The sequence below is a fragment of the Procambarus clarkii genome, chromosome 36 (genome assembly GCF_040958095.1).
Source record: "Procambarus clarkii isolate CNS0578487 chromosome 36, FALCON_Pclarkii_2.0, whole genome shotgun sequence".
Lineage (NCBI taxonomy): Eukaryota > Metazoa > Arthropoda > Malacostraca > Decapoda > Cambaridae > Procambarus > Procambarus clarkii.
Genome location: NC_091185.1, coordinates 6476265 through 6495361, shown reverse-complemented (window position 1 = coordinate 6495361; position 19097 = coordinate 6476265). Strand labels below are relative to the sequence as shown.

General features: G+C 40.4%; 1 protein-coding gene across 2 annotated transcripts in view; it reads right to left on the bottom strand.

Annotated features, from left to right (window-relative positions):
• Positions 1–19097, bottom strand: part of LOC123756105 (tetratricopeptide repeat protein 14) — a 53031-nt gene that overhangs the window by 9250 nt on the left and 24684 nt on the right. The window contains exons 10-15 of one of the 2 annotated variants that reach the window (XM_045739106.2): positions 17414–17521; positions 13879–13974; positions 12398–12801; positions 6752–6842; positions 6390–6469; positions 303–633 (exon numbers count right to left, since the gene is read on the bottom strand). In XM_045739106.2, coding sequence (XP_045595062.1) covers positions 303–633; positions 6390–6469; positions 6752–6842; positions 12398–12801; positions 13879–13974; positions 17414–17521 — 1110 coding nt within the window. The remainder of the gene's footprint in view (positions 1–302; positions 634–6389; positions 6470–6751; positions 6843–12397; positions 12802–13878; positions 13975–17413; positions 17522–19097) is intronic. The other variant, XM_069336528.1, reaches the window with a different exon arrangement.

Here is a 19097-nt window from a genome sequence, read left to right as displayed (position 1 = left end):
GAAATGTTTGCTCGCTAGGCCAAGCTAAGTAACTGCAGAGTTAGATGGCTCATTATGTACCTAAGAGACGGCATTTTATGTATTAATTTATTTACTTGCATTCTATAATTGTCTCAGGCTATGATGTGGCTCTTCCATATTCTGGCTACATGTACAATTCCGTATTCAAATGCTGAAACGATAAATGTTTTGAAACTTTTGCAGAATAAAAACATGTCAAAAATTTCAGAAAAACTCAACTCAAGCAAAGAATAAAGAAAATGCTAATTCAAGAGTGTTATTAAACAACAGAATGAACTTACACTTTTGAGATGCTTGATGGATATTTGGATTTTTCCTCATGTTTCTCTTTGTGTAGTTTCTCTGCTTTACTAACTTTTTTGCCTTTCTTCTCATTCTTCTTGTATTTCTTTCTCTTTTTGTACTTTTTTCTGCTGCTAACATCAGAGCTTACGCTAGTGCTACTGCTGCTTGTACTGCTGCTTCTGCTTGTAGTGCTGTGGTTGCTGCTGCTACTGCTGCTGCTGCTAATGCTGCTGCTGCTAGTGCTGCTACTAGTGCTTCCACTTCTGCCACGCCTACTCCGACTTCTGCTTCGGGATCTGTTTCTTCTGCTTCTTCTCTTGTGAGAATCTAAGAGATTATTTAGAAAATTGCCAAGAAAATGTTACTTATTAGTACTTTAAGGTAATGTATAAGATGTTAAAGTATCTTCAATGCACTCTATAAGTATGGTCAGAAAAAAACTTTACAAAACCTTATTAATCCACCTCTACAGAGTTAACTTCATTCTAAGCTACTTCAAGAAAAAAAATATCATTAGCTTAACCTTTTGAGCTCTGAAAGACCCTTTAAGTCAATTAATTTGATTTCAGAGGTTTATAAACATAATAGCTTCCTCAAAATTTATCCATACTGATATCTAAAAACAATGATAATCCTTATACCCCAAGAAATCAGTCTCACACCTCATTTAAGAACCTTTGCACTAAGAGAATGGAGACTCAGAAATCTGGAAAAAGGCCATTTTATAATAATTCCAGTATTCAAGAAAAGGGATAGGCAAGAGGCAGTAAAGTATTGATCAGTGTCACTAATAAGCATGCTATGCAAAATTCTGGAAAAAGTAATCGGAACAAGAAAAATGGAAAACTAGGAGATAAATTTGGTAATGGAGGGGCAACACAAATTCAGAGTGAATATGTCATGTCAGATTAGCTTTATTGAAATTATATGACAGGGATTACCAAACTAAGGCAATAGTTATGATAAATGGTTAGACAGCATCTTCCTAGACTGCTAGAAAAATTTTGATGTGTTTTTGCATAAATAACTAGATAAGAACCAACAAGAAGAAAAGATGTAGGAATGAACAAAATCCTAACACTAACTGAAGAAGCTCTTGTGATCAGGGCTTCAGGGTTATATTGCAATCTGGCAAACATATCAGCAAATGCAAATTTAAACAAGGATACTATCAAGTCCATATACATACACTGCCCATGTGAGACCATTACTGGAGAATACAGCAATGGCATAGAATCTGTACCTCCTGAAGAAATAACAGATATTTGAGATGGCACATAGATTTGCAACTGCTGAAGACTAATACCAGAGTTGAGAGGGCTTAGACTTCAACACCTGATCAACCAGGCTGTGATTCATACGTCAGGCTGCGAGCAGCCGAGTCCAACAACCTAGTTGACCAGTCCAACAACGAGGAGGCCTGGCCGCTGGCTCGCCAAGCCCCGAAATCATCTCAAAGTAACCTCAAGGTAAAGGTAACACAGCTTAACCCCTCAACTGCGCCAACCAACAAATGTCATTTTGAGAGTTGTCCTTTTTTTTTTTAATTAGGCTATATTTTAATGTTTTTAAATGTTTTCGTCACTCTTTGTTTTGAAATGAAAATAGTTTAGTTTGGAAACATTTTGACATTAACACAACCTGAGCATTTATAAAAACAACAAAAATATGTCCTTAACAATTGCACTTTGAAGTTCTTGCCAATAACAGGTGTGCAATGCCCCTTAACAGGTTAAAGGGCCGGGTATCGAAAAAATATTTGAATAACATGAAAATTACTTGAAAATGTTATACAAATCTCCAATTATTTGGTAACAGCATCATGAAAATTGCAACACAACATGTTAAGAAGTGGATTTTATACGTAAAAAAAGCATTGAATGTAATGGAAGGCAATTTTCTGGGCGAGACCCAAAGGCTCCCCAGAGCTATCCAGGCTGATATGAATGTATTAAGCCATCTTCTATCTTGAGGTTATCTTGAGATGATTTTGGGGTTTTAGTGTCCCTGCGGCCCGGTCCTTGACCAGGCCTCCACCCCCAGGAAGCAGCCCGTGACAGCTGACTAACACCCAGGTACCTATTTACTGCAGCCCGTGACAGCTGACTAACACCCAGGTACCTATTTACTGCTAGGTAACAGGGGCATAGGGTGAAAGAAACTCTGCCCATTGTTTCTCGTCGGTGCTCGGGATCAAACCCGGGACTACAGGATCATGTGTCCCGTGTTCTGTCCGCTCAGCCACCGGCTCCCTGTACCTCCATATATCTCCCTGTACCTGCCATGGCATCAGTCAGAGCAAATGGAGTTCTTAGGTCATTGTTGATAACTTCAACTTTAGTTTTCTCGGTGAACTAGATTTTCAACTTTAAAAAACTTCTATAAATTCAGTTTCTGATTAACAAAATTTTTACATATTTTGTATATAGTGGTTTGTTCTACATTCTCAATGTATAATTTTGGCCATACATCAAAAAACATTTTAATTATACATTGTTGTGTATTTTTGGCATTTATTTTGAAAGGGGACATTTCAAAATTTATTTATATCAATCTATACTCTCAAACTTAATTCTAAAAATACAAAATGAAGATCATATCTAATCTGACACCATAATGAAAAAAATACAATTGGTGATATTTTTCATTTTTTAATGATTTCAAAAAAGTTGTTTTTTTTTTTTGTTTTTTTTGTGCATGTTAGGATGGTGATCCATTAGGAAAAGTCAGAACATTTATCAAGTATATAAGCAAAAAAATATTGAGAGTTTGGGGTAGGTTGAAATATTAGTTTTCCGGCCCCTTAAAGGAACTCAACCTCACAACTGTTGGGGAGAAGAATTAATAAGAGAATATAGTAATGCCGTACAAGATACAAAGAGGAATAGACAAAGTGGACAAGGACAGCCTGTTTAAACTGAGAGAAGGTGTGGCAAAAGAGAACATCAGTGGGAGTAGGATATGCAACAGTCATAAAGATGCAAGACAAGTGGAATGCATTGAAAGAAGTTACTGAAGCCATTTCTATCCACAACTTTAAGACAAAATGTGACCCAGAGCTTGAACATCAAGAGTGGAAGTAAGTGCACCAAGTAACAGTGGCAACATGGTGTAACATAGAGGGCTAGACCATGGTCCCACAGTCACTGACACATGAAACACACCATTATTTATCAAGCTACAAAATCCTCATAGTCACTTTCCATTTACATCCAGACCCAGCTCCTCTTAGCTTATGATACAATCTCAAATTCTCCTGAAATGCAACACGACAGATCAAAACAGTAAACCAACTGTAATGGCCGACACGATGTTTTACGCTGCCTGCTCCTTCCTCCCTCACACAACAGTAATCTTTCCACTCTATATATTCACACTTATTTCCACTATATAAGCTTATTCCATCATGCATAAAAAGTACAGTTCATTCATGAAAGAAATAATAAACTCCTAAATTTGTGTGTTGTGTGTTTAGGAAATGAGTGGAGGCTGGTGGTGGTCTGACTGGTCTTCCTTCCATGCTAATGGTCACTGGAAATAAACTACAGTATAAACACATTTGACCTCATCATAAAAGACAAATATTACAAAGTTTTTAATGTTACAACAGAAAAATACATAACACAGCAAGGTCACACTGTATCACACAATGGATTGATGGCAATGGTTGACTGGACTAACTGCAGGCAAAGTACAATTAGACATACAGTACTGTATTTATATTTTCACTACATAAACCCTCCAACTATTTTATAACACGGGTAAATAACAAGGAAAGCTCTAGTTTTTCACAAAATCCACCTTTTCATTGACAGTTGTCCCCAAGGTGTGTGAATACCTTTGCCTCATAGTTATCACTGTGTCGGGCATCTGATAAATAGTCAAATGTCACTGTGCAAGGAGTTCAAATAACACACGCAACCCAAAATTAATAATTTTGTAAATTAATAAAATATACAATTATAAAATATAATTGTCTATACGATTGTACTGCATAAGAAAGCAAAGAAATATACAAATGAAAAATGAAGTGCAAACCCAGCAGAATGGTAATAGCACATCCCAATGGATAACTTCTTGAAGTAATAATAGAATGCAAGGAACCTTTACTTACCTAAAAGAAAAATATTTGTTCTTAGGCACACATTTATCCTGCTTGTATGTATTTATATCACATAATGTGTGCTACAACTGAGCATATGGGGGATTCTTTTTCCTATCTTAGATATGACTGCAAGAAATGGGAAGATGTTACAGGAACAGATTCAGACAAATTGTTTGGAACGGTGTGAATCAATGGTAGAATTGACGTGTCAAGGCAGTGTCGTAAGTCACCATAGTACATTTCTAAAGCTCAAAAGAGTTAACAAAAGACTAAATCCAAATATTTCAACATGTTAATAATAGATTCTAACTAGCAATGATAAAACTCCTCTTGCAATCTATTCTTGTAATGGCCCATTGTGGCATGCTGGGTAATACAGATAATCTGTACTATACAAGGCACCATACGAGTTCAACAATCTTAATATTTGTTGCTTTTTAGCTTTTTGGCTGCCAAACACTTTTTAATATGGTTACACCTTTACTCTGCTCCTCTATCTTACCTCTGGTGTTTATATCATATCAACCCAGCCTCGATTCACACTCTCACTCAGGTATTGTAATGTTAATTTTCCCCTGTTCACATTCCACCACATTCATCAATTGTTACTTTAGTGGCCAAGCCTCTGGCAACACTAATACATTTTCTATTACTATTATTCAATATTACATGTACTTTCTAAAATCAACAACCATTTTATATTATATTTTTACTACACAAGTCAATAAACAGTTAATAACTTCAGTTTAACCATTCAACAGAAATTCAAGTTCCCTCCAAGAAACCTGAATAGCCAAGAAAAATGACTCTCCTGACTAAATTCTACTAGTCATTTTACAACCAAGAACCAAGAAGTCTGCATCTCTATACACTTATTAAACTGTCATAAAGACCTTTCCTTTTACAGATGGGCAGAGTAAATATATTCACAAGATAATTCTCCTTGGTGAATCAAGTCCCATTGAAGTCACAAGCATATACCACAACAACTCCAGAGTACAAGCTTGCCTCTTCTACAACAGCCTGGTGCCATACACTCATACTGGTTAGTGCTTTCACCTCATAGTTACCCACTCTTTTTCAGCCTCATGTTTTAACTGCTCCAATCTCAAGAGCCTGAGCATATGTCACCTTGTGCCTTATATATTTCACAACTTAATAAGATCAATTTAGTTAGGCTAATTACTTTCAAGGAAACATCGTCGGTACCCTGTTTAAGAATCTTGCTATAATCGGCCAAGGATAGTGATGGATAATTGCAACTGGGATAATCATATAATTTCTGGGGGTTCCCACTTTTAATTGGCTTCCTAGATACAGTATATTGTACACGCTAAAATATTCTTTACATCATAAATTAATATTCCATAAAATTCTTATTAGCCTCCATTTTCCAATATTTCGCTATTTTAAATGGAAAGGAATACAGAATAAAATACGTATATTGCATTCCAATTAAAATAATCTCGACAAATTTGCATTTTTTTTAAATACAGTACAGTACTGCACTATTTAATCTAAAGACATTTAAACTTAATTAATGTGTGTCCATCCAAAAAACTTTCATCGCAGCTGCAAAATATTTATTTCTGAAATGTAATGATGGCTAAATTAGCGGAAGTTGCAATTCTTCGTCTTTGGAAATTTCTATGTCCTCCTCCCATGGGGACTTCCCTTCTCTGAGGGTTCCTCTCAAGCAGACTCTGAAATATTTGCCAAGGAATTTTGTATTTCACATTGCTTGCAACGTGAAACAAAAATATCATAATATAATTAGAATAAACTCTCTCACTGAAGTGGGAGGTTAAACGGCAAGAAGCAGCAATGAGAAAAAAGGTACAACAGAAAAAAACTTCACAAAAGAGTGGAGAGCAGACTGGCAAGTGGTTGAGCAGTGTCCCTGCTGTAGGGTGCACGGGGCAGCTCCCCGCCAAGTACTCTGTTGCTCAATATAAAATATATTTAATGTGAATATTACCTTTGTTGTGTTTTCTTCTCTTCCTGGACTCCCTGTCTCTGGTGCTGCTCTTTTTACTTCGGTCCTTTTTGTCAGCGGGCCTGGCCAGTAGTGGGTGCAAGAGTCCATCATCACATGGTCAAGTACATCAAGTACACAATAGGAACAGCATCAAGGTTACTAAGAAGTGCTTGATAAAACTTTAAGTATTGTGTATATATAACAAGATGAAAAGGGAACAAATGCGATTTATTTATACATTCAAATATTCCTTGTAGTAGCTTAAGATTCCTGAATAAGGAAAATTTATATTTACTGTCAAATCTGTCATAATAGATATTAATAATTTAAGTACAGTATGTGTAAAACCAAATAAACATTACCTGGATCCTTCCAACTGCTTCAAGAACTTATCAACTCGAGCTTTATATTCCTCATCCTCACGACTCGCATAATTGGATTCAAATGCCATGCCTGTAATAATAAAAAACTTTCCCTATTTGACATCGGGAATGTTTTGTATTGCCTAGGAATGTGCCAGAATATTTCAGACAGACTCCTCCTCCTCGTACCAATTATCTATCCTATAATAAAATGATGGCAGCACAGTGTGTTTCTGCAAGGACTCATATGGAGACTCCTTGTTGCTAGCAACCTGGATAACTCCACCCAATTCCATCCCTGCCAGGCCCTTGTGAGTCACTGTAAGCCTACCAGGAACTAGTGGCCAAAGTCTGGCCCAGATCTATAGAGGTGCGGAGAGCCAAGGATAAGAGCTCAGAGCAAGAAAATCCCAGCAGAAAGGTAGAGTGAAACAATACAGAGAACAGCAAGGTAAACAAAGAAAATGACACCAAAAAATGACCACTTGGTGCTGAAACGGTTCACTCACAGTTACATCTACATGCCATCAGGTGACCACACACCTAACAACTCTATCCTGGCACCTGACATGTAGCTGGGTGTATCATGTCAACAGGTCACTATTATGCTCATTCCTGCTAGTTGTTTGGGTCTCAGTTATTTATACAAGTGACTGCCATCCTTGGATTTTATCCTGCAGGGGGGCCCATTACTTGTATACTCATTTTGAATTTTAATGCTTTCTTGTGTTTATGTTTCTTGTGTAAACATGCCTGTGTTTACAAGCATCATTTGTTTTTTTTTGTTTTGTTTTTTTATTACTAGTTCACCATGAGCAGCTCATGCCTAGAGTTGCTACTTTAGGTGTTACCTCTGGCCAGCCAGTATTGTCTTCCCTGGAAGGTTTGGGAGACTGTCCCTCAGAGTACAGTGCTCTTGTGGAGGAAGCCTCGCCCAGAGGGCACATGTTTTTTTACTTCTCTGTGAGGATTTGTGGCTGGGTCGGTCAAGGTTTTCTTCTTTTAGCAGGGTTGCACAGGGTACTCGTATGCAGTTTTTAAGGTGCACCACTTATGCCATTTACAGTCTTACTTGGATCTTACCTGGAGAGAATTCTGGGAATTCTTCTACTCCCCAAGCCTGGCCCTGGCATACGAGAGAGTGCTTGGCCCAAAAGGCTGTTACTTGGAGCAGCTCATAGGCCCATATATCCACTATAGCCTGGTTGGTTCAGCAATTCTTGCAGAAAACTGTCAAGTTTTTTTTTTTTTTTTTAGACTTCCACTTTTGTTTTGGCAATATTGGTAATATTTTTTCTACTTGCTGGGAGGATACTGATCAACTGTAAATTTCTGATGTTCATACTGTGTTAAACAAATCCACAGGAGCCAGGTTGAGGGTTCGAATTTATGCATTGGGTGTTTGAACCCTCATCATGGTTCAATTTCTCTGTGAATTCATACAGTGTTCTCTGATTGTGCCTATGACACCTCTACTCTTCACTGGCTCTGTTCTGCATTTCCTGCCATATCGTTCACTCCAGTATGTTGTTATTTTACTGTGCAAATTTGGGACATGGCCATTCAGTTGCCTATGCCTGTGAGCTGTTTTTGGTGCCTGTAATATTTGATACCTGGTTGATGATATCAGGCAGACTATGCCTGGTTCTTCCTGCTTGGATTATCTTTTGGGACCTGGCAAGCCATTAGGAGTTTTCAGTAGGGATCATTGTGGACCAGTTCTCTTGATACTGTACTCAATTAGTTTGAGTTTGAAGAATGCATCTCGGTCTCATCAAACTCTAATGGCCATATTCACTGCCTCCACCATGCTGCCTGCTGGGTGGGTGATGCATTCCACACCGAGGCCTGTGATGCGTGTCATCTCTTGGTTTTGATTTTGGCCGAATCTCCCTTTAAGGACTCCGCTTATCAGGCAGCTGTTGCTTTACAGGAAAGGTTTTCCTAAATTTCACCTCCATTAACAGTGGAGGTGGTTGCTGCTGCTGCTTCTTGCCAAGAATTTGCTACCTTCTGTTTCACAGGGGATTACTGAGACAGCAGATCCTTCCTCGTGGAGAAACACTGTTCTGTCCTCAGCATCTGTTTTGAGATAAGGCTTTGCCTGAAAACCTCTGTCTCTGGGGTGTGGGGTAGTTACAGGATGAGAGCTACACTCGTGGTGTTCCGTTTTCCAGGCACTCTATGTCATATAACGCTTTGAAATTACCGACGGTTTTGGCCTCCACCACCTTCCCACCTAACTTGTTCCAACCGTCTACCACTCTGTTTGTGAAAGTGAATTTTCTTATATTTCTTCAGCATCTTTGTTTAGTTAGTTTAAATTTATGATCTCTTGTTCTTGAAGTTCCATATCTCAGGAATTCTGCTCTATCAATTTTATCGATTCCTGTTACTATTTTGTACGTAGTGATCATATCGCTACTTTCTCTTTTATCTTCTAGTTTTGGCATATTTAATGTTCTAACCTCTCCTCGTAGCTCTTGTCCTTTAGTTCTGGGAGCCACTTAGTGGCATGTCTTTGCACCCTTTCCAGTTGATTGATGTGCTTCATAAGATATGGGCACCACACAACCGCTGCATATTCCAGCTTTAGTCTAACAAACGTCGTGAACAATTTCTTTAGTATTTCGCCATCCATGTATTTAAAAGCCATTCTGAAGTTAGAAAGTATGGCGTAGGCTCCTCACATAATGTTCTTTATGTGATCCTCAGGTGATAGTTTTCTATCTAGAACCATCCATAGATCTCTTTCTTGATCAGAATTCATTAAAGATTTCTCGCATAATTTATAGGTTGTGTGGGGGTCAATGTTTTCCACTTCCACATTCCATAACATGGCATTTATTCACATTACATTCCATTTGCCAAGTGTTGCTCCATATACTTATTTTGTCCAGGTCTTCTTGAAGGGCATGACAATAATCTAAGTTTCATATCTTTCCTATAATCTTATCATCATCAGCAAACATGTTCATATGTATTCCATCTGGTAGATCATTTATGTAAACAATGAACATTACCGGTGCAAGAACTGAACCCTGTGGTACTCCACTTGTGACATTTCTCCAGTCCGATACATTGCCTCTGATTGCTGCCCCTCATTTTTCTATGTTAGAAAATTTTTCATCCACGTTAGAAGCTTACGTGTCACCCCTCCAATATGTGCCAGTTTCCAGAACAACCTCTTATGTGGAACTTTGTCGAAAGCCTCTTTTAGGTCCAGATAGATGCAGTCAACCCAACCATCTCTTTCCTGTTAAATCTCTGTGGCTCAATCATAGAAACTAAGTAAATTTGTTATACAGGATCTTCCAGATCGAAAACCATACCGACTGTCAGATATTATATTGTATTTTTCCAGGTGTTCTACCCACTTAGTTTTAATTATTTTTTCCAAAAATTTTGACTACTGTATTACACTTGTCAATGATACAGGCCTATAATTGACGGGTCATCCCTACTGCTGCTTTTGTAGATTGGAACTATGTTAGCCTTTTTCCACACATCTGCTATGACTCCTGTATACAGGGATGCCTGAAAAATCAGCTGAAGTGGAATAATGAGTTCAGGTGCACATTCTCTCAGAAGCCTTGGTGAAACTCCATCTGGACCAACTTAGCTCCTTGAGCATTTTATGCATCTCGACTCTAGACATCTCTATGTACTCCAAGTTGTCCTCTGGAATTCTTGTTGTGTTTGGTTCCCTAAAAATTTCATTTTGTACAAACATACTTTGGAACTTTTCGTTTAATGTTTCACACATTTCTTTTTCATTTTCCGTGAAACTGTTTTCCATATTCAACCTCTGAATATTATTCTCTACCTGCAATTTGTTGTTAATCAATATACATAATAGGCCTGGTTCTGTTTTACATTTGTCCACTATCCCTTTTTCAAAATGCCTTTCTGCCGCTCTCCTCACTGCCGTCTAGTTGTGTCTCACATCTTTGTATCGCTGGTATGTTTGGGGGTTAGGCCTCTTCCTATACTGATTCCATTTTTGAGTCTTTTGGTCTCTGGCCCTCTTGCAATTTCTGTTGAACCAGTCCTGTTTCCTAGGTCTGCAACTCTGTTTTGGTATGAACGTTTGTGTGCTTTCATCGTAAATTTTGCAAAATTTGGCACACATCTCATTTACTTCCTTACTAGGGGGGGAAGGGGAGGGGGGAAAAGGAGGAAAGGGGTTAACCTGGGGAGAGTCATAAAGTGCCCTTCAACCCAAATTGGTCTTTGGTTTCCTCTATGGAGGGGTATTCTCTTAATGCAAAGTTTTTTACATCTGCCTTCGATGTTTGAAATAGATTCCTTGGTGGCTCCTCCCCAAAAGTGCTTCTGAAATTGTTAGAATCTTCAGAGGCATTCTAGGTGTGGAGGTTTGCAAGCCTCTGTGTTTCTCCCTGATTAGTGCACATGAATGTTTCTGTTCCTCTTTCAGGTTCAGGACCTTATGTTTTGATGGATCTTTCTTCGTTTGAGTTTGGGTCAGCTGCTTCTTTCTGGTTGCGATACGAGGTCCCTGATTTGTCCTAATTGTGGGCAACCCACTCTCATTCTTGGGGACCTGGGATGATTTTTGCTGTACCCAAACACTCGAGTAGCATGAGGTGAGTACATTCTTTCATGTATTCCTTGGTGGTACTGACTTTGAACTGTTTCAAACTTGGCTGTTTGCACCTATTTGCCCCAAGATGTGGATAAAATATGGTTAGCTTCTAAGACATACATTCTAAATTTAATCTAATCTTTAACAGTTCTTGCAATTTATATATATAAAAACAAATCAGCTATAGTGCAAAATGTCTTTAGATATTAACTGCAAATGAGACCACAGTAGTGGGAGCATCCCAGTACAACAGTAGTGGGAGCATCCCAGTACAACAGTAGTGGGAGCATCCCAGTACAACAGTAGTGGGAGCATCCCAGTACAACAGTAGTGGGAGCATCCCAGTACAACAGTAGTGGGAGCATCCCAGTACAACAGTAGTGGGAGCATCCCAGTACAACAGTAGTGGGAGCATCCCAGTACAACAGTAGTGGGAGCATCCCAGTACAACAGTAGTGGGAGCATCCCAGTACAACAGTAGTGGGAGCATCCCAGTACAACAGTAGTGGGAGCATCCCAGTACAACAGTAGTGGGAGCATCCCAGTACAACAGTAGTGGGAGCATCCCAGTACAACAGTAGTGGGAGCATCCCAGTACAACAGTAGTGGGAGCATCCCAGTACAACAGTAGTGGGAGCATCCCAGTACAACAGTAGTGGGAGCATCCCATGGCATCACTATAGGTGTAGAGAAATTTTGATACAGTAACTTTTAAGCATGACTTCAAGGTTTCCTCACCCCACTAATGATACATTAAATGATTTCAAAACCTGGCACAAATGTAAAAGTAGCACAATAATTTCAGGATCCTTCCCTACATCACAATAAATAAGTCAAGAAAGTTTTAAGATGATATGCAATGCAAAGACACTTTCCAGATATATAAAACAGTGATAAGAAAAAATAATATTTGAGAACCACAGAATTTTCCAACCTGAATATCTGAAAAATAATAAATTACAATGTGACCAAAAATTATTCCCCTCTGTGGGAGCTAAAATGTTATATATCCAGACGAAGAGAGTAATAGATGATCTAACCTTGAGGTGGTATTACTGGGTAGCCTGGTGGTGGTTGTGTGAACATTGCTGAAGGTGGCGGCACTTGTGAATTGGCTATCACTGGAGCCATAGTGGAGGGGGACCATCCAGTCATGGGGTAACCATAATTTGTTGGAGGTAGAGGAGGAGGAGGAGCAACATTCATGCTGGCAGGCATACTACCCTCCAAATAAGTTTCAGTAGTGTTAATGTTGGAGGGTGGATGCCATTTTCCTTCTTGCTGCGCTAGCTTTTTAGACAAGGGAGACATGGATTTACTTCTTGACCTGGAGTGAGCATGACTGCTGCTCTTTGATTGACCTCTTGATGTAGAGCGTCTAGACCGTGCGTCCGATTTGGATTTTGGACTAATTTTGGACTCTGAATTAGTGCGGTTGCGCTTTCTGAAATATGAAAGATAAATACTTCATTTTATTTTTCCGTCTTACTTCAACATAACCATAGGCATCAGAAATATATACAAAATCATATACAAAGACAGTGCTTTTCACGGAGGTTTATTATAGATAAATATTAAACAAGACAACTTTTCCAAAGAGTCTAGTACTGTACTAGTACAGTACTAGAAGTACTCTAGTGTACTAAAGTACATCTAGTACTCTAGTGTACTAAATGTTCTATTCTGGGAGGGCCCTTTCAGTTACTCCTGAGGTAATTGCTGCTCCAGAAATGATTTGGAAAGATGCACCAGGCATAACCTTTGCGAGACACTCTTGCCTACTAGGAGTCAGGACTAGAATCTGTGATGCCAAATCTAGTATCACCACAACACAGCAGGTTATAACCTGCTGTGTTGTGGTGATACTAGATTTGGCATCACAGATTCTAGTCCTGACTAGAATCAGGATCTGCAGGTTGGTACAAGAATTCAACCAACTACAAACCACTTATTTTGGTAAAACAGCAGTAAAACAACAGAAGTGCACTTACATCGCATCCGGCTTGGATACCCATGTGCACGGGAAATAGGCTTACAGGTTCCAGAAGATGAGAGGAAATAGCAGCACTGTGGAGAAATGCCTGACAGACCACTGGAACATTATCTAACACAGTGCACAGTTACAACCACAACAGACCACTGGAACATTATCTAACACAGTGCACAGTCACAACAGACCACTGGAACATTATCTAACACAGTGCACAGTTACAGCCACAACAAGATTTCAACTTTGATTCAACAGAGCAGTTGTTGTTGTTGTTACACACATGGGACATAATCTTACTGAAGTGAACATTAAGAGTCATAAATACTCCTACTCCACCTAAATAAAACAGAAACAAGAAACAAGTAACACTTAGTGGGCCAGTCATAGGCTTAGGGCACACACAGGAATATCCTTGAAAAAAAATCCCAAGGGCCTGGCATGGATTTTAACCCAGTAAAACAGGTATCACTGTGAAAAAGTCAATAGAGATAATTACAAGCATACAAGTAGATGAGAAAAGTATTTCCATACCTCTTAAACTCTTCTTCCAATTCCAAAAGATCCCGAAGCACTGTCTGAACAGAATCTGTATCACCAGACTGTTGTTCTTTCACACGATTCAGCTTTCTGTATGGGATTAACATGTTCATAATTACCAAATTACGAGTACTATTTATTATGCATCATATATTCATTATTGGTATGCGGCAAGCACTAGACTAGGAAGGCAGGCTCTATACATGCCAAAGACAGGTGTCACTTTTTTTTGGACAAACTTTGCACTATTAATGTGTTTTAGCAATGTATCAGTGGGTGGTTGTAGATTAAAAAACCCGCATTGAATGTAATGAAACACCATTTTCTAGGTGAGCCCCGTAGGCTCCCTGGAGCTATCGGACTAATATGCAATCTTTAGACCTGGGGAATAGTCGATGGGGTTCTGCCTACTGGGGACCACTAGCCAGAACATGGCCCCCTCAGAGAGGCGCAGGGAGCAATGGCCCTGGAAAACCTCCTTGTGGTTGGGGTTAACCTTATCTGCCATCAACTGGTGTTAGGTACCCAGAAACGTAGGCATAACAAAACAAACGCCACATGGTAAGAAAATTACAACTGAAAGCCAAACAGCGAGGTAGAACTCCCTCAATTCTCAAGGAAGAAAGCAAAAGTCACACCATGTCATCGTGTCGCTCTTCCGTGCAGCTTCCCCCCCCCCTCTCCCAAGAGGGAGAGGAGGGAGAGGAGGGAGAGGAGGGAGCCCTGGACTCACCATACCGGCTACTCAACCCCAGTTCAGAGGCTAAGCATCAACAGCAAATCGAAACCGCCAACCGGAGGGAGGGTTGGAGGGTTGCCTGGGAGCCTCCGGGGCTCACCTAGAAAATGGCATTTCATTACATTCAATGCCGGTTTTCTGTGGGGAGCCCCTTCGCCTCCCTGGAGCTACATAACCAAAGATAAGGAAAAAGAGGGACTTAACCGGGAGGCAGCTACCACAAGCTCAACTCGAAGGCGAGACAACTGGCTGCAACTTGCAACTCAAAGCCACACACGAATGCCCAGGACCAAGAATGTTAACCAAATAACGGGTGGCCAGGACCCTGTTTGACCTCTAAAATCCCAATGCCTGAATATCAGCCCAAGACATGTTGCCAAACACGACATCCAAAGCAGCAAGCTACCTAACATTATGGGCACAAGGATAGACCACAGGTTGGCTAGAATTAATAACCCTGCGGACGACCTGGGAGATCCGAGCCCATGAACAGGAGACAAGGGAAACCGGATCAACCCAAAGCGCATCCCCAGCCACCAAAGCCGAAGTGTGCAGATAATGATGGAGATCCGCAACCAGACACGATCACATGATGCACCTCTGGCCTGACCAACTAAGCATTAATGACCCAAGGACCCCTCCGAAAAGCAGCCCTCTCATTCTTAACCAGAAAAGAAGGAGATGGTTGCAAACGAACAAACTTACCACCAGAACCGAAAGAACAGAAACCCCTGTGCCGTTGGAGAGCATGAAGCTCCCCGACCCACCCCCCAGAGGCTAATGCCAACAAAAACAGAGCCTTGGAAAAACAATCCTGAACCGAAGGGGGCCACCACAAACTGAGGGGAGGAAAGATAGGAAAACACCCTGACCAAGGAGCAGGACAGCTCAGGTGGGGAATGAGTATGCTGGAGGTGAAACAAAGCACGAGAAAACTTACAGAATGGGGCAGACAAGACGTCCACCCCGAACGCAAGCTGGAGTGGCTCTGCCAGCATCACATGATACGAGGCGAAAGTATTAGGCATCAAATGACGAACCTGAAAAAGCCAAGAAAGAAAGAAAGGACGAGACAACCCGATCCGAAATAGAACACAACTTACGAAAAGAGAGAAATGGCGAAAAGAACCCCAGGAAATTTCATACTGTCACCGAGATGAAGCTCTCAGGTGGGACACCATCAATGTAGCCACCTGATCACCATAAAGATGGCGATAAACCAGCGTCAAAAAGACCAGACATGAAGAGCAGAGAAGACCAAACCAGCTGCGTACCGGACAACGCAGCAACTGACGCAAGGGCCCCGGAAGACGAACCCAGCAATTGTGAGAGAGGTGGAAGGGGCATCCCCGAAGGAACCAGAACAGGCACCGAAGCCAAACCTAACCCAGCAGGTAGACCAGCACGGCAAAGTTCAAACTCCCACACAACTGCTCGAGCAACTGCCAAGTAACCAGGGACCCCCCTCCCCCAGAAAAGCTGAAGGCGGGACCACAGCCGTAGCAATGCCTCAGGAGGAAGAGACATGTTAACAAACAGTGTCCCAAACAAGACTCAGCCAGGTCCGAACCTGGGATGGAAACAGATGGGACTTCCTCCAGTTCACCAAGAACCCGAACCTGGCGAGCTGGGAAAGAACCACACCCCTGGCAAGCAGACAAACGGACCGATTTGGAGCCCATACCAGCCAGTCATCGAGGTAGGCCAGGACCCAAACTCCTAGCAGACAGGTCACCATGACCCGGGTGAGATGCGTGAATACGCGGGGAGGCAGATGCAAGTCAATAGGAAGGCCACGAAAGCTGCAAGCCTGATGCTCCACCACGAAACCTAGCCAGTCCCTGAACCCCGAAGAAGAGGGACAAGTCAAAACATGACCTCTTGTTCTTGAAGTTCCAAGTCTCAAGAAATCTCCTTATCAATTTTATCAATTCCTGTTACTATTTTGTATGTAGTCATCATATCTCCTCTTTTTCTTCTATCTTCTAGTTTTGGCATATTTAATGCCTGTAACTCTTACCATTCAGTTCTGGGAACCACTTAGTAGCATGTCTTTGCACCTTTTCCAGTTTGTTGATGTGCTTCTTAAGATATGGGCACCATACAACTGCTGCATATTCTAGCTTTAATACAACTAGGTGAATACGTAGTCAGCAGATGCTACCTCCCTCACCATTACTCCTCCCACCATACAGCACAGCACTAATTATCACAACAATCCTGATAGTATCAGAATCCTGGTCTTTTTAGGAGTCAGGGGTCTTCTGTAATACTATCATTGCTAAATAATAGCAGGTACATATATATTTTGACATTTTTAGGTGATGCTGTGGTCACAAGCTGAACAGCAGTGCTGTTAGCTCATGCTGCATGTGAGTCTTGCATGCTGTGGTCACAAGCTGAACAGCAGTGCTGTTAGCTCATGCTGCATGTGAGTCTTGCATGCTGTGGTCACAAGCTGCCTTGGCGAGTCCCTCAGTACCGAGGCTCTCACACCCGGGAATGTTGCCCACGATTTTTTTTAAATGGCGTCTGATAACAAGAGCCCTGAGGAAGCTGTAGTAAACCCTGTGTAGTCGCGGGACTTTCAAATCTTGCGCTGCACTCCAACACATCAATAACTGTGGCGTGCAATTCCGCAACAGTTACCAACCCCAGCTGTTGATGTATTGTGCAGTTTAAAGGTTAATACACATACTATTCACATTTAATCCAAGATGAAACAAATTGGATAAAATGATCAGATAAATAAACAGAGATAAGCTGATAGAAGATGAATGTAAAACATACTTATTGAGAGAGTTGAGTGCTTCCAGACCTGCAGCATGTTCAGAGTTGATTTCTAAGCACTTTTTATATTTCTCTTCGGCTTCATCCATTTTTTCTTCTTCTTCTAACCTGTAAGAAAAAATATATATGTAATGTATATACTATATATATGTAGTATATATATATAATGCAACACTGTAAAATATAAAGGAGACTTAACCCTAGGACACCGGCTATGGAAAAATGGTCATACCCACCTATGTGCAAAATATTTCAAACAAATTTTCATTATAGAATTATTAATTTGTATTTCAAATTTAAGAGAAATATAAAAATAAGTGAATATTTAGATTTTTATTGGGTGGAGGCACTGTGAAAGGTTGCGCAGTGGGTACGTGGAGTGGCGTCTGTCACCACACGATGCCGACTTAGCTCACACCGAGGTATACGAGACAACATACATACTCTATCATGTAATTATGATGAAATCTTATACAACGATGATGACTGCATTCACCTAGCAATATTTATGATGATAAATGCATTCACATAGCAGTGCAATCATGAAACAACAGGTGGATCTTTTTTGATGGGTCAACATAAGCTCCATTATATCTACATAGAGCTATTAAATCCTTATTTGTGCCATACATATAAAATCCAGACAATAATTGTTTAAATCCTGCGAATCAACGTATGACGATAAACGCTGTCTAATGGTTTACAAAATACAGTACTGTATTATCAAATCAAACCAATTGTTTCTTCAGGTAAAAGTACATACATAGAGGATTAGTTACAAACATAATGTTGGATTTAAAGATAGAGCTAGAAAATACAATACCTAAAGCCACTGGTATGCATAGCGTTTCGGGCATTATGTATCAGGAGCTCACATCAAGCATCATAAGAAAACACAAACATGGGCTCACTAATAGTCATTATACAATTAAATCATATATCAACTCTGTTAACAAAAATATTCTATAGTGATAGGGGAAGGCGAGGTAATATGATATCATATACAGTGGTACCTCGGAACACGAGTGTCCCTGTATGCAAGTTTTTCGGAATACGAGCAGGATTTCCTCGGAAAATGTCTCGGAAGGCAAGGGTTACCTCGGAATGCGAGTTTGTTGATACGCGTTCAGGGCGACCTAGCGCGTGGTGGCACGGCAATCGTCACCCCTCAGTTTACCATTGTCTCCCGCCCAGTGATTATCCCTCCTGAATTTTTCACAAGGATTTACAGTTTTATGTCGTTTTTTTGGCCATTTGAGCATAAAAGTTGTTATTGTATATCTCGCCATGGGTCTCAAGAAAGCCATTGATAAGGTTCAACCTAAGAAAATAGCTGTGAGTAGAGGTAGTAGAGGATGTCCCTTCTTGATTAAGAAAATGTGTGAAGTATGAGAAGAACTGCAAAGTTGAAAATCGAGCAGTGAGCCTCAACCAGGACCTAGTGGCACTCGGATAAAACGTGCCAGGGAGAGCACACCAGAAAGGTCCTCACTGCCTGATGTGATAATGGAAGGGGACTCCCCTTCCAAACAGTAACTCCTCTCCTCCTCCCCCCTCCTCACCATCTTCCATACGCCTACAGCATTCAACAGCAAGGTAAGTAATAACTTGAACATAGTTTTGTAGGTTTATTTAGATGAATTAGGTATAAAAATTTAGTTTGATGTGGCAACTTAGGAACAAA